This window comes from Bos indicus x Bos taurus, chromosome 2, assembly GCF_003369695.1.
Source record: "Bos indicus x Bos taurus breed Angus x Brahman F1 hybrid chromosome 2, Bos_hybrid_MaternalHap_v2.0, whole genome shotgun sequence".
In the NCBI taxonomy this organism is placed as follows: domain Eukaryota; kingdom Metazoa; phylum Chordata; class Mammalia; order Artiodactyla; family Bovidae; genus Bos; species Bos indicus x Bos taurus.
Genome location: NC_040077.1, coordinates 55,973,782 through 55,997,566, shown reverse-complemented (window position 1 = coordinate 55,997,566; position 23,785 = coordinate 55,973,782). Strand labels below are relative to the sequence as shown.

The 23,785-nt window shown below is 36.0% G+C and overlaps 1 protein-coding gene across 3 annotated transcripts in view; it reads right to left on the bottom strand.

Moving 5' to 3' along the window:
- LRP1B (LDL receptor related protein 1B) overlaps nt 1-23,785 on the bottom strand; it is a 2,173,551-nt gene that overhangs the window by 675,031 nt on the left and 1,474,735 nt on the right. For all 3 annotated transcript variants that reach the window (XM_027561670.1, XM_027561656.1, XM_027561663.1), the window contains 2 exons: nt 18,671-18,845; nt 17,618-17,712 (listed from right to left, as the gene is read on the bottom strand). In XM_027561670.1, coding sequence (XP_027417471.1) covers nt 17,618-17,712; nt 18,671-18,845 — 270 coding nt within the window. The remainder of the gene's footprint in view (nt 1-17,617; nt 17,713-18,670; nt 18,846-23,785) is intronic.

Genomic DNA, 23,785 nt, shown 5'->3' with positions numbered 1-23,785 from the left:
TATCAAATAGATAACCCAGACTCAATAATATAATAGGTATACCATTGGAAGAAAAGTCATCACTTAAATTGAAAAACCTTAATGATAAGGAAAACTTATCTTTTTACTTATCTTTTCTATTACTGAAAGGAGCAGAGATAATCTATCTGCTTTGATTCTAACACTCATTATTTGAAACCAAGATTTCCTTTAATTTATTATTTTGTTTGAACATTTTGATTAAAACCATCTTACTTTTAATTTAGACAATATGACTTGCCAAAATGATGTAATTGCCCTCATAATGGAAACATTCCATACATTGGTAAAAGAAATTACACAATATTAAAATAAATATAATTAACAATATTTTCCACATATCACTAAAAAAATAAACAAATAAGTCCCTTAAATTTTAAGTAGAGACTCAAAATTTAATTTTGTTACAACTAAGACTGAAAAGTTCATTTTTATGTGTCTCATCTCTTTTCTTTTTTATATGACTCAAAATAAAATCAGGATAACATCAACTTAGAATTAAAACAAAAATGCAAATATATAGAAAAATTTTAAAAATTAAGGCTTTCTGTGGATAATAATTATCTAATTTTTTCCATCACTTATCAAATTTAATTTCAAGATTTTCATCCCTGGGAGTGCATTATAATTATCTGAAAAGCTATTAAAAATACTGATCCCACCCCCAGAAACTCTAATTTAATTGATTTATGTTGGTCCCAAGCATCAGTATTTTTAAGAAATCTCTCGAGGTAATTTTAGAATATAAAATGTAAGGACATTTTTTTAAACACAGCATAGTTTTGTAATCTTTTAAATCTGAATATTTAAAAGATTTAATGAGGCCTTTTAAATTTTGCTGGAAAGTGTATAATGATGAGATCTTTGGAAACATAGAAATACTAAAGATGTAGATGGGGAAAAAGACATACAGTGGATATTTTAATGTAGATGATTAACTTCAAGGCCTCTAGCCATCCATAATAAATAACACTGAAATCTTCCAAATATTTTCTTTGTAGTGTTATGTTCAGACAGTAGAACACAATCCCTTCAGCTTCTGGAACTGTGAAAGCTGTAAAAAACTGGCTATTGAAAACACATGAATAATGCTGAAATATTATAAAGTTGCATCCCTTACAATACTTGCAGAATAATTATAATGTTCCAGATATTCCAAAATGGAGATATTTTCAGAGTTCACCAAAACAGGAATGATTATTCCTGAGGCAGAGCTTTCTCTGGAACACTGAACTTTTAACTCCAAGGGAGCAAAGTTATTCCATGGAGAAGTAGAATAGGATTAAGTGCCTACTCACCATTGGGCTATCTCAAGAAATGTTCTCTTCTGAAAACACTTAGGTTTTTAAGTTAAAGAATAAACATCCTGAGAAAGTCCAAAGTACTCTTTGTAGTCTATCTCTGGCTTCTTTCTGAAGTAAACACAAATATAAGCTGCTACCCTCTCATTACCTTGTCTGTGAGGTTCTGGGTTGATCTGACACAAGTCTAGGTAGCCTTTACCTGGCTATACACTCACTTCACAATTGTTAGGTTGTAGTAATAAGAATAATTCCCTCATAGACTAGTGTCTGACACATAGACATCCTTAACAAATGCTAGGTTTTTGTATTTCCTTTTAAACTAAAATCCTATTTCTAAAATTTACAACCATCTCTCTGGTAATCCCTACAATTGATTATTTTGAGATAATTTGATAATGAGAAATACTCAGATTTCAGACTTAATTTGTAATTCAGTATTTTCTCGATTATACAGGTACATCAAAATTTAAAACTTTGTTCTATAAAAGCCAATAAAAAATATGCTTCAGTCTGGGACAAAATATTTGCAGTCCACATATCCAACAAAAGACTAGTATTCAGAAAACAAATCTCAAAATTCAATAGTTTAAAAAAAAACAAATTAGAAAATGGGAAAAATAAATGAACAAAATTCTCACAGAAGATATACAAAGGACAAATAAGTGCATGGAAAAAATGTTCAGTGTCACAAGAAAATGCAAACTAAAATGACAATGTGTATCACTACAGAGGAATGACTACAATAAAACTAGTGACAGCAGCAAACACTGTTAGGATGCAGGAAAAAAGCTATCACTGACTTATTGCTGATAGGAATGGAAAATCGTACAGCTACTCTGGAAAACAACTGCAGTTTCTTACGAAATTAAGCATGTTATTACCATGCTGCTGCTACTGCTGCTAAGTCGCTTCAGTCGTGTCCGACTCTACGCGACCCCATAGACGGCAGCCCACCAGGCTCCCCCGTCCCTGGGATTCTCCAGGCAAGAACACTGGAGTGGGTTGCCATTTCCTTCTCCAATGCATGAAAGTGAAAAGTGAAAGTGAAGTCGCTCAGTCGTGTCCGACTCTTCACGACCCCATGGACTGCAGCCCACCAGGCTTCTCCGTCCATGGGATTTTCCAGGCAAGAATACTGAAGTGGGGTGCCATTGCCTTGGTCCCACTAATTGAACTCCTGGAAATTTATCCCAGAGAAATTAAAACAGATATTTACACAAAAACTTGTACATGAATGTTTATAACAGCTTTATTTATAGAAGTCATGAATCCCAGCAGAATCCTATGACCCTCCTGGGCTCAAAAGCCTTTTCCTGTCCCCTTCCCTGAGGGCAGGTTCAAACAGCTGTTATTCAGGGAATGGAGGGAATGTGGAGACAAGGAAGGAACAGCCAAGAAACAATAGTGCAACCATTGGAGCAGGGTCCTGGTCCCCTTCAAGGGATATACATTACATTTTCTTTGAGCTTTTCTGCAGAACTAAAACTTCCACCAAATGAAGATGTCAGCTACTTGATGAAGTACTCTTCCAGAGAGGGTCACAGTTAACCATCATCACCTGATACCAGATGATCTCCAGATTGAAGGAATGTGAGCCCTGCAGGCACCCTGATCCTTGTCCTCATCAGCAATTCCCCCTTCCACTGGAAGATTCCTCACCTCATTCTTCCTCATCCCCCCAGGTTGAAACACATGATTTTAAGGGCATTAGCCTGCTGTAGCCCCCTTTACCTGGCTAAGAAATAAAACTATTCTTTTCTACTTCACACAAAATTCTTATCTCCAAGATTTAATGTGGTGTCCATGTATAGAGGCCACATTTGGTTTCAGTTAAAAATTAGAATCATCTCACTCCCTTCAACAGGAGAATGGTTAGCTAAACTGTGCTATGTATATACCATGGCATACTCCTCAGCACCACAAAGAAAAATAAAAAATCTATTGATACATGCAACAACTCTCCCAGGGATAAATGCTGAGTGGAAAAAAGGCAATCCAAAAAGTTATATACTGTATGATTTCATTTATATAACACTTTAAAATGGCAAAATTTTAGAAATGGAAGACAGTGTGATAAGAGAAGGGGGAAGAGAGTACATATGAAATAGGTAATAGAAAAGATTGGTGTGATATTGGAATTATTCACTATCTTATTTTGCCTTTATTTATTTCCCCTACTTTTCCACAGAAATTGATTCAGTTTATTCCGTATTTTGACTCTGGTATTAATATATGAAACTATATACATGATAAAAGTGTATAGATCTGAATACACACATACACACACACACAAATGAATACTAATAGTACATAATCTGATTAAGATTGATAGATTGTATTAAGGTCAATATCTGAGTTGTAATATTTTATTGCCCAATAACTCAGTTGGTAAAGAAACGATCTGCAATGCAGGAGACCCTGATTCGATTATTCCTGGGTCAGGAAGATCCAATAGAGAAGGGATAGACCACCCACTCCAGTAGAGTAGAGAAGGGACCGACCACCCACTTGGGCTTCCTTTATGCTCAGCTGTTAAAGAATCCACCTGCAATGCAGAAGACCAGGATTTGATCCCTGGGTTGGGAAGATTCCCTGGAGAAGGGAACAGCTACCCACTCCAGTATTCTGGCTGGGAGAATTCCATGGACTGTATAGTCCATGGGGTCACAAAAAGTCAGACACGAATGAGCGACATTCAGTTTCACTAATATAGTTTTATATAATATTCCAATTGGGGGAAATGAGATGAAGTATATATGGAACCCTTCTGCATTATTTTTACAACTGCATGTGAATCTAAAATTACCTCAATAAATTTTCAATTAAAAAATATTTTTCAGTAAAAAGTTGAACATGTAGGGCAACAGATTATGTCACTCTAAAACTGACCATTTTAAAGATTATCTTGAGTTGAAAATGATTAAGAAACAAGAGACACCAAAAATAAAAGTTTTCCGCCCCCCTCCTTTTTTTTTTTTTTTTCTTTGCTGTGCTTAGTTGCTTCAGTTCAGCTCAGTTCAGTTGCTCAGTCAGGTCCACTCTTTGTGACCCCATGAATCACAGTATGCAAGGCCTCCCTGTCCATCACCAACTCCCGGAGTTCACTCAAACTCATGAAGATGGAGTCGGTGATGCTATCCAGCCATCTCATCATGCTCTGTTGTCCCCTTCTCCACCTGCACCCAATCCCTCCCAGCATCAGGGCCTTTTCCAATGAGTCAACTCTTCGCATGAGGTGGCCAAAGTATTGGAGTTTTAATCTCAGCATCATTCCTTCCAAAGAACACCCAGGGCTGATCTCCTCTAGAATGGACTGGTTGGATCTCCTTGCAGTCCAAGGGACTCTCAAGAGTCTTCTCCAACACCACAGTTCAAAAGCATCAATTCTTCTGTGCTCAGTTTTCTTCACAGTCAAACTCTCACATCCATATATGACCACTAGCCTTGACTAGACAGACCTTTATTGGCAAAGTAATGTCTCTGCTTTTCAATATGCTATCTAGGTTGGTCATAACCTTCCTTCCAAGGAGTAAGTGTCTTTTAATTTCATTTCTGCAATCACCATCTGCAGTGATTTTGGAATCCAAAAAAATAAAGTCTGACACTGTTTCCACTGTTTCCCCATCTATTACCCATGAAGTGTTGGGACCAGATGCCATGATCTTGGTTTTCTGAATGTTGAGCTTTAAGCCAACTTCTTCACTCTCTACTTTCATCAAAAGGCTTTATATTTCCTCTTCACTTTCTGCCATAAGGGTGGTGTCATGTGCATATCTGAGGTTATTGATATTTCTCCCGGCAAACTTGATTCCAGCTTGTGCTTCTTCCAGCCCACCGTTTCTCATGATGTACTCTGCATATAAGTTAAATAAGCAGGGTGACAATATACAGCCTCGACGTACTCCTTTCCCTATTTGGAACCAGTCTGTTGTTCTATGTCCAGTTCTAACTATTGCTTCCTGACCTGCATACAGGTTTCTCAAGAGATAGGTCAGGTGGTCTGGTATTCCCATCTCTTTCAGAATTTCCACAGTTTATTGTGATCCACACAGTCCAAGGCTTTGGCATAGTCAATAAAGCAGAAATAGATGTTTTTCTGGAACTCTCTTGCTTTTTCCATGATCCAGCGGATGTTGGCAATTTGATCTCTGGTCCCTCCTCCTTTTCTTAAACCAGCTTGAACATCTGGATGTTCACAGTTCACGTATTGCTGAAGCCTGGCTTGGACAATTTTAAGCATTACTTTACTAGCGTATGAGATGAGTTTAACTGTGCTGTAGTTTGAGCATTCTTTGGCATTTCCTTTCTTTGGGATTGGAATGAAAACTGACCTTTTCCAGTCTTGTGGCCACTGCTGAGTTTTCCAAATTTGCTGGCATATTGAGTGCAGTACTTTCACAGCATCATCTTTCAGGATTTAAAATAGCTCAACTGGAATTCCATCACATCCACTAGCTTTTTTTGTAGTGATGCTTTCTAAGGAAGGCCTACTTGACTTCGCATTTCAGGATGTCTGGCTCTAGGTGAGTGATCACACCATCGTGATTATCTTGGTCCTGAAGATCTTTTTTGTACAGTTCTTCTGTGTATTCTTGCCACCTCTTCTTAATATCTTCTGCTTCTGTTAGGTCCACATAATTTCTGTCCTTTATTGAGCCCATCTTTGCATGAAGTGTTCCCTTGGTATCTCTAATTTTCTTGAAAAGATCTCTAGTCTTTCCCATTCTGTTGTTTCCCTCTATTTCTTTGCATTGATCTCTTAGGAAGGCTTTCTTATCTTTCCTTGTTGTTCTTTGGAACTCTGCATTCAAATGAGAATATCGTTCTTTTTCTCCTTTGCTTTTTGCTTCTCTTCTTTTCACAGCTATTTGTAAGGTTTCCTCAGACAGCCATTTTGCTTTTTTGCATTTCTTTTCCATGTTGATGGTCTTGATCCTTGTCTCCTGTACAACGTCATGAACCTCAGTCCATAGTTCATCAGGCACTCTGTCTATCAAATCTAGTCCCTTAAATCTTCTTCTTACTTCCACTGTATAATCATAAGGGATTTGATTTAGGTCATACCTGAATGGTCTAGTGGTTTTCCCTGCTTTCTTCAAATTAAGTCTGAATTTGGCAATAAGGAGTTCATGATCTGAGCCACAGTCATCTCCTGGTCTTCTTTTTGACGACTGTTTAGAGCTTCTCCATCTTTGGCTGCAAAGAAAATAATCTATGTGATTTTGGTGTTGACCATCTGTTGATGTCCATGTATAGAGTCTTCTCTTGTGTTGTTGGAAAAGGGTGATTGCTATGACCAGTGCGTTCTCTTGGCAAAACTCTATTAAACTTTGCCCTGCTTCATTCCGTATTCCAAGGCCAAATTTGCCTGTTATTCCAGGTGTTTCTTGACTTCCTATTTTTGCATTCCAGTAGCCTATAATGAAAGGACATCTTTTTTGGCTATTAGTTCTAAAAGGTCTTGTAGGTCTTCATAGAACCATTCAACTTCAGCTTCTTCAGTATTACTGGTTGGGACATAGGCTTGGATCACCGTGATAATGAATGGTTTGCCTTGGAAACAAACAGAGATCATTCTGTTGTTTTTTAGACTGCATCCGAGTACTGAATTTTGGACTCTTTTGTTGACCATGATGGCTACTCCATTTCTTCTAAAGGATTCCTGCCCACAGTAGAAGATATAACAGTCATCTGAGTTAAATTCACCCATTCCCAACCATTTTAGTTCTCTGATTCCTAGAATATCAACATTCACTCTTTCCATCTCCTTTTTGACCATTTCCAATTTGCCTTGATTCATGGACCTAACATTCCAGGTTCCTATGCAATATTGTTCTTTATAGCATCAGACTTTGCTTCTATCACCAGTCACATCCACAGCTGGGTATTGTTTTTGTTTTGGCTCCATCACTTCATTCTTTCTGGAGTTATTTCTCCACTGATCTTCTGTAGCATATTGGGCACCTAATGACCTGGGGAGTTCCTCTCCTCTTTCAGTATCCTATCATTTTGCCTTTTCATACTGCTCATGGGGTTCTCAAGGCAAGAATACTGTAGTGGTTTGCCTTTCCCTTCTCCAGTGGACCACATTCTGTCAGACCTCTCCACCATGACCCACCTGTCTTGGGTGGCCCCACACAGCATGGCTTAGTTTCATTGAGTAAGACAAGGCTGTGTTCTGTGTGATCAGATTGGCTAGTTTTCTGTGATTATGGTTTCAGTGTGTCTGCCCTCTGATGCCCTCTTGCAACACTTACCGTCTTACCTGGTTTTCTCTTACCTTGGATGTGGGGTATCTCTTCACGGCTGCTCCAGCAAAGTGCAGCTGCTGCTCCTTACCTTGGACATGGAGTAGCTCCTCTCTGCCCCCCTGCGCCCTTGAAGTTGCTTCAGTCATATCCAATTCTTTGCAACTCAATGAGCTGTAGCCCCCCAGGCTCCTCTGTCCATGGGGTTCTCCAGGCAAGAATACTAGAGGAGGTTGCTATGCCTTCCTCCAACGGATCTTCCTGACCCAGGGATCAAACCCATGTCTCCTACACTTCAGGTGGATTCTTTGCCCACTGAGCCACGTGGGAAGAGGCTTACCTGTTAATCACCAGAGATAAGTCTAGACTCTTACCAGCCCAGAGATAGCACTGAAAGGAATTTACTAAAATGACCCTTATCTTTCTTTAGTTTTTCTCATGTAATTACCTTCTTATAGCTTACTTTCTTTAAGTCTAAAACCTTTTCCCTTTATCTTTCTATTTCTCTACAAATTAATGGCTTTATCAAATTGCCAACATAAACTGGATCATTGAAAAAGCAAGGGAGTTTCAGAAAAAAATCCACTTTTGCTTTATTGACTACACTAAAGCCTTTGACTGTGTGGATCACAATAAAATGTGGAAAATTCTTAAAGAGATAGGAATCTCAGACCACCTGACCTGCCTCCTGAGATATCTGTATGCAGGTCAGGAAGCAACAGTTAGAAATGGACATGGAACAAAAGACTGGTTCCAAATCTGGAAAGGAGTATGTCAAGGCTGTATATTGTCACCCTGCTTATTTAACTTATATGCAGAGTACGTCATGCGAAATGCCAGGCTGGATGAAGTACAAGCTGGAATCAAGATTGCCAGGAGAAATATCAATAAACTCATATATACAGATGACACCATCCTTATGGAAGAAAGTGAAGAAGAACTAAAGAGCCTCTTGATGAAAGTGAAAGAGGAGAGTGAAAAAGTTGGCTTAAAACTCAACATTCAGAAAACTAAGATCATGGCACCTGGTCCCATCATTTCATGGCAAATAGATGGGGAAGCAATAGAAACAGTGAGACTTTATTTTTGGGGGCTCCAAAATCACTGCAGATGGTGACTGCAGCCATGAAATTAAAAGACGCTTGCTCCTTAGAAGAAAAGCTATGACCAACCTAGATAGCATATTAGAAAGCAGAGACATTACTTTACCAAAAAAGGTCCAACTAATCAAAGCTATGGTTTTTCAAATAATCATGTATGGATATGAGAGCTGGACTATAAAGAAAGCTGAGTGCTGAAGAATTGATGCTTTTGAACTGTGGTGTTGGAGAAGACTCTTGAGAGTCCCTTGGACTGCAAGGAGATCCAACCTATCAATCCTAAAGATCAGTCCTGGCTATTCATTGGAAGGACTGATGCTGAAGCTGAAACTCCAATACTTTGGCCACCTTATGCGAAGAACCAACTCATTGGAAAAGACCCTGATGCTGGGAAAGATTGAAGGCAGGAGAAGAGGATGACAGAGGATGAGATGGCTAGGTGGCATCACGGATGTGATGGACATGAGTTGAGTAGGCTCCGTGAGTTGGTAATGGACTGGGAAGCCTGGCTGCAGTCCATGGGGTCGCAAAGAGTCAGACACTACTGAGCGACCTAAGTGAACTGACTGAAGATGATATACACACATGTTCACACCACTCCTTTGAGCTATTCTTCAGTGTGTTTCTCTCACATGCATGTGTGCTACACAAGTTAATAAGCTCTGTTTTTGTCTTTTGTCAGTCTAAGTTCTAGGGCCCTAGCCAGACCCTGGAAGGAATAAGATAGATGCAATAACCTAGGAAGATAGATGAAATAATTTTTTTTTATATATTTTTTTCTCCAACTGCAAGTATCTATATTGTTTTTATATTAACTTGATCTAAATTATTGCTTGAAATAATCCCCTCAATTCACTCTGCTTTAAGAAGCCACTGATGACCTACAGAGCTACAGAACTAAGGTAATAACTTCCTTGATATTTATTTTATCAAGTTAAGATTTTAGCATCTCCTCCATTCTCCTTCATATAAATCATTTTACCTGGGACAATTATTCTATCATTCAAGTTCTTAATGACTGGTAAAAATTATGTGCCTTGTGAAAATAACATGCAAAATTAGAAGAAACCCAGAATTAGTGACAAGCTTTTGTTAAGAAGTGGTTTTATTTTTTTCTAAAAGATCATTTTAAAAGGTTTAATACCTATACAGATGACTCACTGGATATGTCCCCGATGCTGGGAAAGATCAAGGGTAGAAGGAGAAGAGGGCATCAGAGGATAAGATGACTGGATGGCATCACTGATGCAGTGCACATGAACAGGGGCAAACTCCGGGAGATGGTGAGTGGCAGGGAGACCTGGCATGCTGCATCCATGGGGTTGCAAAGAGTTGGACACAACTGGGTGACTGAACAAGGACAACAACCTATAGTTTTTTACTTTGCCTAAACTATATTTTATAGCTTGATAGGTAAAATAAAGCAAACTATCTTTAAAGCACTAAATTGTGTCACTTCAATTTTTTAAAATTATAGTTCCTGTCAATATAATCCTAAACATTTCCTCGGGCTATATACTTTTTCCCCTAGACACACAGAATAATTCAGATTGTAGACAAAATATGATTTTGTCCCTTTTAAACCTGTTAAACCCAGCCCCCTACCCACGTCCAGTTTCATTTCTCCCATTTACAAGATGCTTTAAAGGTTCTGATTTTCAGTGTATCAAACTAATGCAAAACAAGTGTGTGGCCTTCACTACTGAGTGTTCTCTTTGGAAACCATCACTGTTGAGAGATGGGGAAAATCTGAATGCATAAAGCATTTTTGGTTAATGAACTGCCTTTTATAAGGGATTTTCATATAATATAGAAGAGCTTCCCTTTTTGGTGTAAGTTTTGTGATCGTTAATCTTCCACACTCTCATCTTTGTCATCCTCGAGGTGTAATGACTATAATAAAAAAAACAATAATAATAACCTGAAATATTGGAAAGCAACTACTGCAGAGGTGGGAGAAATACACTTGCAGATGACAGCGCCATGCTAAATTTAGATCACGAGGTCCCTTGGTATTTATGCCCGCATTACCGATGAGGCGTACTGAGTAAGAGGGCCATCTCCCAGAAATGTATTAGTAATTTTCAGATAAAATTATGAGCATACCTTTCCCAAAGTGGAACAGACTTCATTTCCTGTTTGACTGATTACACTCTGGTACCTAACAAGTTTAGGAACCAGTTCATCTTGCAGTGGAAACAGTAAATCTTTGATGCACTGTTAAGTGCTAATGCTAAAAAAACTAAATAAATAAATAAACCTGTTTTTTTTCCCTCCCTTTTTTACTAAGACTAAGGAAATCCCCTTCTCCTCTCATAACTCAAAAGCAAAAATGTATGTCTTCTTCAAATTCCAGTTGAAACTTAAAAATATCACCAATTTTGTAACAACTTATTCCTCTATTTTTCTTTTCATAAAGAATGAGTTGTTCTATTTTTCATTGTGTCTACTTATATTATCTTTATGCTGTCTTGAAATAGTACTCATTAATGGTATGTGTTTTTGTTGTTGTTTAACTCTACAGAAGACTTCATCAAACGGTTTATGTTTCTATTCTTTTCCTTTACTGGACTATGACTTTGATAATGTATCCCAGGTTTTATTTTCAGAGTCTAGAACCTAAATACCCTTCATAATTTTTTTTTAAATACTTCATCACATTTGAGTAAAAGATCAAATTAAAAAACATAATAATTTAAATTATTTGTGTGTACATGAATGTATAATTTTAATATCAGTTTGTTAATTCCCCTGGTCATTTTGGTAACATATTATTATCATTTCTTTCATGGTACATAGCCTTATATGTTGATTGAGCTTCATGCATAATAAAAGTGTGCTGAGTAATAAGTATATATAAATATTCTTATTTTTAAATAGTGAGATGCTTGAGCTCTTTTGACATGCTAAGCAGTGTTTATGAATGCTATCCATAAAAATTTTAAAATCCACAAATACACAATAAGGGTTGGAATGATTAAACAATTAAAAGTTAATAGTTTGGCAGGCTTCAAGAAGGTATATTTGAAAGTTGAGTAAACAAATGACTTTTGGTTGGGATCACATTTATAGTGAAGAGAAAACATCAAGAAAATGAAATATATAGTACAGTAGATTCTTAAGAAAAAGCCAAAAATTGAAATGCTGCTTGACAAGTCAAGATTCTTTATATGAGGCTTAAGGGATAAAATTCATAATATGCAAACATTGTAAACTTGGCAATCACTTTAAATAGTAAATTAAAACCCCCTCTTCTGCAAACTGCTCTAAGCGTTTAATGCATCCAAGACAGAGCAACAACTCTTAATTGAAAATATTTTGTTCGACAATGGATAATGAGAATGGTGATTTGTATTTAACAGAAACAAAGGTATTCAGCCCAACCTGCCTCTAGGTAGCAGTTACTTTGTCTTCAGTGATGCACATTCATAAAATGTAAAGTTGGGTCTTTTGATAAGATCAGGATGAACTTCTCTTTCAAGTTATGTCACACATAAGGATATAACAGGAAACAAGTAAGGGAAATCCAGTAAATTAAACTATAAAAACCATTCTGCAAAAAGAAGAAAACCTAGTATATCAGTGACATTACTGTTTAAAATATGCATTTAAAAATTCAGAAATAATTAATTGTACAGCAAAATAGGCACAGAGGTTAAACTGGTGCTTGCCTACCCCTGGCTGCTTAGAAAAGCTGGCTGCAGTGTCCTAATTGGCCCCATGTTTCTGAGGAGTACATAAGCTGTACATTTTTCTTTCCACTCTCTATGCTTGAAAGAGTACTGGTTTTATTCCTTGATCTTTGCTTGAGGTTAGGTAATCACTATATGAAATCAGCCTCTGTGGGCATAGCATAATGGTTAAGATTTAATATGACTTTGGAAGCAGATAAACTTGGTTTGAATTGCAACTCTACCATTCATGACAGGCAACTAATTTCTTTCAACAAGCCTCAATTTCTGAAGCTATAAAGGAGGAGTAAGAAAGCCTTCCAGAAATGATTACTATGAGATGATTAATGAAAACATTTTGCAAGTACCTGGCATATTTTAAGTCCTTAATAAATAGGCAAAATAATTACGCTATTTTTGTTACCAAAATGATGATTCTATATCATCATCATCATACATCCCAGGCTAAGTGCATGCAAACACAATAACTTTAGTGAGAATATAGCTTTCATAAAGGGTGATAGAAAATGATTGTTTTGAGTTGACATTCCCCAGCCTTGCCAGACAGAATATCGTTTTTTCTCCTCACATTTTGCACATATTTTTCCTATATATTTTTCCCCAAAATAATGTATAATCTGACAATCAATATGCATAGGAGAAAAATCAATTAACAGTAAGTATCTCCTCCTTTCCTAATCACCTAATTTTCTTCATAGAAATGGTTCAGGGAATGCAGTGGGGAGGAGTTTAAGCCAGAGATTGCCCAGACAGATTCATTATGAAAAAAGAAATTAAAATAGTTTCCTAAGTGTAAAATATCAGTGAACTTCAGTAAGTAAATAAAAGTAAAAAAAATCCCTATGCATATAATATTTCATAGGTATGACAGTCACGTATACAAACAAAAATAGGTTTGTGCTTACTTTTTCACACATTCATATGTTCATTTATAGGACTCAAAAATTCCATTTTAGAAATATTCTCAGGGGAATAGTTTTAAAAGAATCTTATAAAGTGAGATTACAGTGCCATGAATTCTAGGGAGTATTTCAAAGATTCTTCCATTATCAAATGTTTCCATATGAGACTTAACCTTGATACTACAATAAATCACATTTAAATTTGTATATAAACCAAAAACAAGTTTTTTTTGGGGGGAGGAGAGTCTGCTTATTTACAGTACAGCTCTAAATTGCCCATTTAAAAAAATGGACAGAAAAAAAAAAAACTTTAAAAAAAGAAAACAAATCGGAAATACCTAAGTATTTTGCATAACTTCATAAATAATATATTAGTGAATATATTTAAAGAAAATGGTTCAAGCACACACAGTAAAAAGACTACAACTTGAAAAACAGTTACTATGGAACATAGCTTTTAATCTGTTTTAATAGCACCTATAATAATCTTGAAAACATCATCTTAACTGGTGCCACACAAATGAACAATTTAAACTAACTGAATATAGATAAGAATTTCCTGCTAGAAAGTTACTCAGCAGTAATACTTTTTACAGTTAATTTACAGATAAGAGTCTCTCTAGCCTACTGGGATAGATCAAAAATCGCAATTAACAAGGTTGAAATGAATAAGGGTTGCATTCTGAATAATTTATTCTATATTTATACTCTGTGCTTAAAAAGAAAAAAAACTTGTCAATAAGTAGATAAACTGACCAACTGATTTTTACTTGTTCTTTCTTTTTTGAGAAACATCTGAGATGCTAGAAAACTGACAGGTCGAGGACAGGCCACCCCTAAGTGTGAATATGTAGGCATATTAATTATTTTGATTTAAAGTTACTTAAACAGCTGGTAAAAGAAGAATACACTGACCCTCTTTTGTTTTTCTGAAAACAAGGACTAATTCTCCCATGAAAAGCTATCCTCCTAATACCAGGAAGATAGAAGGTGTCCTTATTGCCAGAGATAGGGAATCCAAGGCCCAAACAGCAGTATTAATAAGGTTTGTTACCTCTCCATTACTTTGGAACTGCAAGTTCAAACCCCTTTGTTTTGTCAAATCTTCACAAACAATTTTCTTTATCTAATAGGTAAAAAAGCTTCCTGCTTTCGTTACTTCTTTGGGTCTCATTTTTACGGGGGTCCCATATATACATAATTAAATTTTTTTTCCTGTTTTTCTTCTCCTGCCTTCTGTGAATTTAACTACAGGTATACCTCATTTTATTTCTCTCTGCTTTACTGTGCACTCTGCAGATACTGTGTTTCCTGCAAATTGAATGTTTGTGTCAACTCTGTACCTAGTAGGGCTATTAGCACCACTTTTTCCAACAGCATCTGACTACTGCCTGTCTCTGTGCCACAGTCTGGTTAATATCTCATAATTTTACATCATTATATTTCTTATGTTGATCTGTGATCAGTAATCTTTGCCATTACTATGATGACTTGCTGAAGGTTCAGATGATGGTTAGGAATTTAGCAATAAAGTATTTTTTAATTAAGGTATGTACACCCTTTGTTTGTTTTAAGACACAATGTTATCACCCACTTGAAAGACTATAGTATGGTGTACAACATAACTTTTATATGCACTGGGAAACCAAAAATTTTTGTGTGACTCACTTAATTGTCATATTTGCTTTATTTCAGTGGTCTAGAACTGAAGCTGTAATATCTCCGAGGTATATATGCATTAGACCAGCCAAAAGAACCTAGAAAGTGATAGGAAAGCCTCTTCCTCCCCTACAGAGCCAAATGACCACAAGCTTAGACAAGGAAGGGAGAAGAAACAGCAAGAGGAACGCATTTACCAATGGACAACACAGCCTGTCATTAACGTCACAGAGACCAGCAATCTTAACACTTGGTAAACATGACTAGTAACCTAAGTTACTGGGAGGAACTTGCAACCAATGCCTGTAATAAAGCAAGATGAGGACACAGCTGTCTATTGCCCTGGGGCAGATATGCTGACAAAATCTGAGAGCAGAAGAGTATTTCAAACGTGTTTGCCTCTGAGCATCAACATCAAGACAACATCGAGTTAAATCCTCAGATGTGCATAAAAGTTTGTTCATCTCAGAGGCCCACTTGGTTACATATATTCCTTTGCCACATTTCTGTGGATTTTGTTCTATGTTTATTCTTCACTGAATTCTTTTATACGCACTTAATATTGTAGACAAATCATTCAAATTCCAGTCTATGGGACCCAATATACCTTCTACTACTACTCCTGATTGGTTCTATTACAAAAGGCCAGCTGTTCTTTTCATAAGTTTTCCTCATTTAATCCTCATGAGAACTTTATAAAAATAGGCATTTTGCCTTGATTTTACAGATGAGGAAAGCAAGTACAACCAAGCTAACTGTAATTTGCTTAAGGTCAGTGGGATAAATTCACTTAGAGGAATCTAAAGTGATTTAGGTTCCTGTTCCCCTAAAGGAAAAAGAACAATGTCAAATTTTTATCTACAGGCTGAATACAAAATCTTATAATGAAAATCTGTTTATTGAATATCTAACTCACAATCTATACTCATGAATCCTGACTTCAAATGTGCTTTGTAATAAGGTTCTGGGTTATTTCTGGGAAAATAGTATATCTCACACAAATTAATATTTAATGGTGTCATTTTGAATTTATTTTAAAATTTTAATGATGATGTTGAAATATTAAATGGTGATGTTGTACCTTTAAAATAAATGATGGTGTTGAATCATCATCCATACACAGTTAACAGTATGTGGTGTATGACATCTGATGGGCCAACTACAAAGTATATATAGTAGCAGTAATTCTTTTCCTTACAAACTTTCCTTACATAAGTTATACATATATAGCTCTTCTTTAATTTATTTTGAGTAGGAAAATGGAAATTTAGTATTAAGAAAGATAAGGCTTTCCCCATTATAAAAACAAGCATGTGAATTATTTTGGTGTAACTTATGGCTACCGCATTACAATGTAAGAACTTTATTTGCTCATACTGTTTCAATCACATTCACTTTTCCATTTTAAATATTCTGAACAACTCCAGATAAGCACTGACTAAATTGCTTTAGTCCAAATTAAGTCCTTTGTATGGGTCCTATCTTGTAGAATCCCTTGTTTCTTTTGTTCTATCATCTTCTACACAGAAGTATTAGCATTTCTATTTGCCTTTAATTTCTAATACTACCTTGAATTTCAATTGTGTATCACATCTTAGAACCAACAGTCCAAAGAAAAGAGTTGTTAATAGTATCATTTTACATCAGAGGTTTATTCTATGGACCGAAAAGAGTTGTTAATAGTATCATTTTACATCAGAGGCTTATTCTATGGACCACATAAAAATTCCCATTTATTGTAAATCTTAATATTATTCCTTTATTGAATCATCACTATTAAAAATGAGATACTTCAAGTAAGTATATTTCCACATTTCTAAAACTAAGAAATTAGTGCTGAAAAGCTCCATGGTACAGTAATTTTACTCCAAGATTTAAAAATATATAGTATTTAATTCAAAGCAAAATTATGGTTTTCTTTTATATATATACATTTAATATAATATAAAAATCCAGGTTCATTGTTGGATTTTTTAAAAAGGTACTTTGTGATGACAAATTCAGGCCTCTCAAAGAAGTATAAGAGAAGATGAGGAAAGTGATTACTGTTTGAAAAGATTAGCATAATGTATAGATATCTATGTGCAAATATGTAACATTATCTTCTAGAAGAATCCTTATAGCTTGATTTTCAAAAATCATTTATGGGAATGACTCAAAGCTCTCTTTCAGCACCATGAAGTTTCATGTGATGATTTACAATGGTTAACAAAGGTAGAATAAAAAACTAAATAAACACCGTGCAGAGTAAATGAAAACTGCTGAAAATTAAATATTAAAGGCTTAAACTCAAATCATTGTAACTATTAATAATGCCACAACAATGATGATCAGAGGAAGCCTCAGTACATCATGTTGCCACTGAAGCAATTGGTGTATAAGGTATTCATCAGTGAGAATAAGATATTATATGTATTAATTACCTTAAGTTTTAAGCAACTTCTATACTTGAGATACTATAAAAAATTATCTTATCAAAAAAAACTTCTTCTCCAGAAAAAAATGTTTCCTTCCTACCCTACATAAACCAAATAGATTCAATAAAATCAATAAATTTATGATTTAATTTATATTATCAATCTACAATATTTTCTTTCAGGCTCAAGAGCAAAGATCCATTGTATGAGTACAGATTTGTCATATTAAAAACTGCAGTATTAACTGTGAAAAATATATATATATAATAAAACTTACCAACAGGTTCCTTTTGATTTTGAAAGAGAATCTTGCTATTACTGCCATCCATATTTGCCATATTAATTGTGTTGCCATCTGTCCAGTAGAGTTTCCTTAATTCAAAAGAGATATGGTTTAAAAATATTAGATATAGACCTACTTGTTGACTAGAAACATCTGTTGAAGAACTAAGTTAATATTAAATTATTGGCGCAGGATTATTTTTTTTTTCCAAGAAGTCTCCAAATTGTTGAGCCACTTGCCTGGGAAGAAGTACCACTCTTACTTTTTCCTATCATTGAAGACCCATTATCTCACTTGTTTCTCCTCTACACCCACAAACGTCCATGGGCTTCTCCAGGCAAGAATATTGGAGTGGATTGCCGTGCCCTCCTCTAGGGGATTTTCCTGCACAAGAGATCGAATCCATAGCTCTTATGTCTCCTGCATTGGCAGGCGGGTTCTTTACTACTAGTGCCACCTGGGAAGCCCTTAACTTTAACTACAGTAAATTATTTCCATTTAAAATCATTCATCAATGTTAATTCTCTTGATTCAGAAAAATCAGGTACCAGAGAAGGAAACAAAGTCATTTCAATCATTCCTGTTGAAAGCACTACGGAGAAAGACTTTCTTTTAGCTCTACATGAGTTCTCTACATGCATTCCTGAAGACTAACCAGAAGATGGGAGAATGTGATCTAATCTGCAGTGACCATAACATCAACTCACAGTAAACATGTTATTAACAACTGGTATTTGAAATGAAATTAACAACTTTTCTAGGCCTCTCTCTCTCTTTTTCTCATTCTGAACTGTCACTCTTTATAAACATAAATTGATAAAATTTTACAGTAATATGTAAAAACTTGATTTCATGCAGAAAGCAGAAATCGTTAACCCGGGATCGCCTATAATGTCCATATTCACATTTGCCTTTTTTACTGTATAGCTTATATGTATATACACATATGTATATGTTTGTCTCTTCTGAATTCAACAAAGTTTTTACATAATATCAGAGCAAAGGTGTATAAAATTTTGAAAAACTTAAAAAAAAATCATACTTTACCCCCTGACTGGGTGAGCTGCTAGACACTGTGGTTTATCGATTCCATGGATAATTGAGGTTTTCAAGGAGCCATCTAGTCTTGCCACATTAATTTGTGTTTCATCAAATTCTGAGCTAATCCAGTATAAATTACGTGAGACCCAGTCCACGGTTAACCCTCTGATACTCTGAATATCTGTACAACAGGAAAGAGAAAATCACAAGTGAATGAAATGTCTCATTGTTTTGGCTTTCCAAGTCAGTTATTTTCTGTCTCAGGGAAAATTTAATTTACACTTTAATTTGTTAGCTAAAATTGTACAAGATGTAATCTCATTCCCTTATCAGCCCTTCTTAAGGCATGAATAATCATTAATGTCTTACTGCTGAGCCATTTGAAAACCTGAAGTAACAATTAGCATTAAATTTGCACTAACAGTCAATGATTCGCTAGTAAACACTAAGGAGCAGATGCAGGCAGCAGTCCTATGGGCCAAGGTGACCAAAATTCAAATTAGAGTAATAGCTTCTCTAGTTGGTAGTACATCTTTCTAGTCAGGAGAAAGTACTTGTGGGCCATCAACAAATGGGCCATTTTATCTGTTAAGTGCCAATTTGTTACTGAAATTAAATAAAACAATTCAACTTTCTGAAAAGAATTATCAGAGAGTTGAACATCTTTAAAATGGATAATTAGCAGAAATTGACTGAGATATGAGCAAAGAAACTGAAACCCTTTTAAAATTCCTCCAATGTGGATTCTATAGAAATTACTGAAATCTAATTATGTTTTTATTCATTACAGCCAATATGAATATTTGGGTTGCTATTACTTGATTATTCAATTGGGCATCTTTTTAAAAAATGATGGAAAGTAGGCTTAAATATAATTGCACATTTTAATTAAAGAAACAAATGAAAAATAAAGTGTTAAAATAATGGATACTAGGAAATCTTTTCAACGTATTAACAGATACACAATTCAGTTCAGCTCAGTTGGTCAGTCGTGTCTGACTCTTTGCAACCCCATGGACTGAACCATGCCAGTCCATCACCAACTCCCAGAATTTAACCAAACTCATGTCCATTGAGTCAGTGATGCCTTCCAACCATCTCATATTCTGTTGGCCCCTTCTCCTCCTGCCTTCAATCTTTCCCAGCATCAGGGTCTTTTCCAGTGAGTCAGTTCTTCACATCAGGTGGCCAAAGTATTGGAATTTCAGTTTCAACATCAATCCTTCCAATGAATATTCAGGACTGATTTCCTTTAGGATGGACTGGTTGGATCTCACTGCAGTCCCAGGGACTCTCAAGAGTCTTCTCCAACACCACAGTTCAAAAGCATCAATTCTTCGGCACTCATCTTTCTTTATAGTCCATCTCTCCCATCCATACGTGACTACTGGAAAACCACAGCTTTGACTAGACAGACCTTTGTTGGCAAAGTAATGTCTCTGCTTTTTAATACGCTGTCTGGGTTGGTCATACACAAGGCCAGTTGAATTCTCAATTTGTAGCATTTGAATGCATAACTGAGTATTTTATTTTTAAAAGTTTTAATATTTGCTAGCATGCTGTACCTCTTAGGGTTCTCCAGACTCCTGATACTCAAATTTATCAGACATTTAGAGACTGTGCAAATGAAGATTCTGATTCAGTAGATCTGAGAAGGCACCTAAGATTCTGCAAGTTAAAACTAATACCAAGGGCTGCAGCTACTGCTCCAGAGCAGCAGTTCCATGCAAAATGCTTCTAGAAATGCAGAGTGGCTGCTACTTAGCTCATCTAATTTCTGTCTGGTCTGTGCTCAGTCATGGCTGATTCTTTGTGACACCATGGACTATAACCTGCCAGGTTCCTCTGTCCAAATAATTTACCAGGTAAGAATACTGGAGAAGGTTGCCATTTCCTCTTCCAGAGGATCTTTCTAGCCCAGGGATCAAACTTGTGAACTTGTGTCTCCTGTGTCTCTTGCATTGACAAGCTGATTCTTTACCACCGTACCACCTGGGAAGCCCATCTAATTGCTACATCTTCCCTTTTTATAATTTTCAAAAGATGCCATCAAGCAAAAGGTGTCATTTTCAAAAGGTGAAAACTCCAGATTTGTAAAATTTGCCAGCTAGTTCAAAGTTTAAAAAAAAAGGGATTCCTGGCAGTTCTGGGTCAGCTGTGACATGCCTTGCTGGCACAGGAGGCTCAACCTCAAGTTTACAAACTTGAGTCTTGACAGAGCCTGCTTTCCTGCTCAATATTCATTTCATTATTTCTAAATAACTTGTAATCACAGTGTCCTAAAAAGTATTCCCCATGTTTTAATTTCTCCTCTAAGCAGCAACTTCTCACTCTGCAAGGTACCTTTCATCATTAATTTCTGTTAAGTTGGCAGATTTTAAATACAAACTTCATTTCTCAAACCAATGCTGGAAATTTATTTGTATTTTTACTTATTCTCATTCAGTCTCCCTTTCATTGAGAAACAATAAGAAAAAATAATAACACAACATCTTTGTAAAGCTAGACCTTCAATGTCAAGTATTTATTTTACTTCACTCAGGATATTTTTTTCCTTTCCTTTACTCTCTGGACTTAATTGGTTACTGAGAAACAATAATGAGAATTTCTGGCTTTTGTTCTAGGTTGGGTGCCTATTCTTTGTCTTTAATGAAGTCACTTAAATTTTGGCTTCTTTTTCTTATCAGCACAATGAGGCTAATTATAGATAAATCATAGGATTTTGTGAATATTAGATGATGTGTGTTTATGTAGCTTAATTCAGGATTAAGGGATACTTTGCCAATCCAAGGATTTAATGTTTTCTGCCTTTTTATCTTGAATTGCTTGGTACTGCAAAAATAAAGTTTTTATTTTCTCTAAAATACATGTTATCCAAAGTTTGCTTGCTTATTTTTTTCCTGCTGTCTCTGCTGCTCAAAATTTATTCACTTGTTTCTAAATGACTCCTAAACATACAACCTAAAGACTGCATTGCACTCTTAAATCGGAAAGCATAGCCAAATGCAATCTGTATGTTGTGCTTAGCATTTAGTTGTATCTGACTCTTTGTGACCCCATGGACTGTAGCCTGCCAGGCTCCTCTGTCCATGGGATTCTCCAGACAAGAATAGTGGAGTGGGTTGCCATGGCCTCCACCGGGTATTTTCCCAACTCAGAGATCAAATCCAGGTCTCCTGCATTGCAGGCAGATTCTTTACTGTCTGAGCCACCAGAGAAGCTCAAATATAAGTTATTAATGCCTATTTCAGATCAGATCAGATCAGTCGCTCAGTCGTGTCCGACTCTTTGTGACTCCATAAATCGCAGCACCCCAGGCCTCCCTGTCCATCACCAACTCCCAGAGTTCACTCAGACTCACGTCCATCGAGTCAGTGATGCCATCCAGCCATCTCATCCTCTGTCGTCCCCTTCTCCTCTTGCTCCCAATCCCTCCCAGCACAGAGTCTTTTCCAATGAGTCAGTCAACTCTTCGCATGAGGTGGCCAAAGTACTGGAGTTTCAGCTTTAGCATCGTTCCTTCCAAAGAAATCCCAGGGCTGATCTCCTTTAGAATGGACTGGTTGGATCTCCTTGCAGTCCAAGGGACTCTCAAGAGTCTTCTCCAACACCACAGTTCAAAAGCATCAATTCTTCGGTGCTCAGCCTTCTTCACAGTCCAACTCTCACATCCGTACATGACCACAGGAAAAACCATAGCCTTGACTAGACTAAATTTTGTTGGTAAAGTAATGTCTCTGCTTTTGAATATGCTATCTAGATTGGTCATAACTTTCCTTCCAAGGAGTAAGCGTCTTTTCCCGGTCAATTCTATGGTCCATGCTCTCTCCAATCTATTTCTAGCTTTAATATTGCATAGCATACAATCTTCTTCCTCTTTCAGGCAGTTGATTTAGTTGCCTTCAGGTTATTTTTCTGACTAGAGAGCTCTGTATCATGACCTTCAATTGTCCCAAGGTATTTGATTGCTTCCAACCACTCAAAGTGATGCTGGAATTCCTTACCCTGGCTTTCTATATAATCTGAATATAACTGTCTGTCCAACCTTATTTCTCACCATTTTTGACCCATTATCTTACCCTTGAGTCATATTGACATTTTCTGAGATTTCCATACTTGTCTTGATCTTTCCAATCTATATAGAATTACCTGGACCTCATACCTATTATTTTTTTATAATCTCATGCAAAATAGTCTAGTTGATAGGCAACATTGCCCTTCAAACACAAAAACCTAATTAATTCTATATGTTCCAGTCTTAAAGATTTTCTCCATCTATCTAACTCAATAAGACTATATCTGGTCAATCCTTTTCTATGTAACATGATAATTATATGTGAACATACTACTACTTTCACATATACTTCTTGAAGATAGGCCCTTGCTAATTTATTTTTATAGCTCTCCTCCTCAAACATACACAACATTGCCTTCAAAATAAATAGCTTTTGATGAATTCATAATATGGACAAACTATAATTATAAGGATATGTGAGCTAAGTTAAAAATATCAGATGTAAGATCCTCAAGAGTATTTTCAGGAGTACACATCTAAACATATTCAGGCAATCTTAATTCTCATTTTCTATTCTAACCCTTCTTCTGTCCATTAGTTTGGAGCTTCTAATTATCAGCATTATGTCTAAAATAAAACTTATGTCTTTTTTGACCATGATTACTGCCCAAGTCTTATTGTTTTGGAATGTCCTAGTAAGTTCACCATAAAGGGGTCAGGGGAAGAATAACAACTGCAATACATTTAATGATATTTTTGTTTTTTTTTGATAAAAATACTGAAATAATGAATTGATTCAACTCCTGTTTTCAAGTCAGGCCAAGATCTCTGAGCAAGTTTTTCAGAAAGTTCAATTTCCTATTTCTAATGACTCTCACTTCTTAAAGTAAGACAGATTAGATATTCCTAAAATTCTTCCACCACCACAAAATTCCCTGATGTATGATAAATTAAAACTTTGAAATGTGTTGTTGAGATCATAAGACAGACGGAAAAATATCTAAATGCTAATACACAATTGTATGTTACATAAAATCATAAAGGAAGCCAAGTAGGAATACAGAGGTTGGTGAGGCCATAGGGGCAACAATTTGTAATGAAAATCT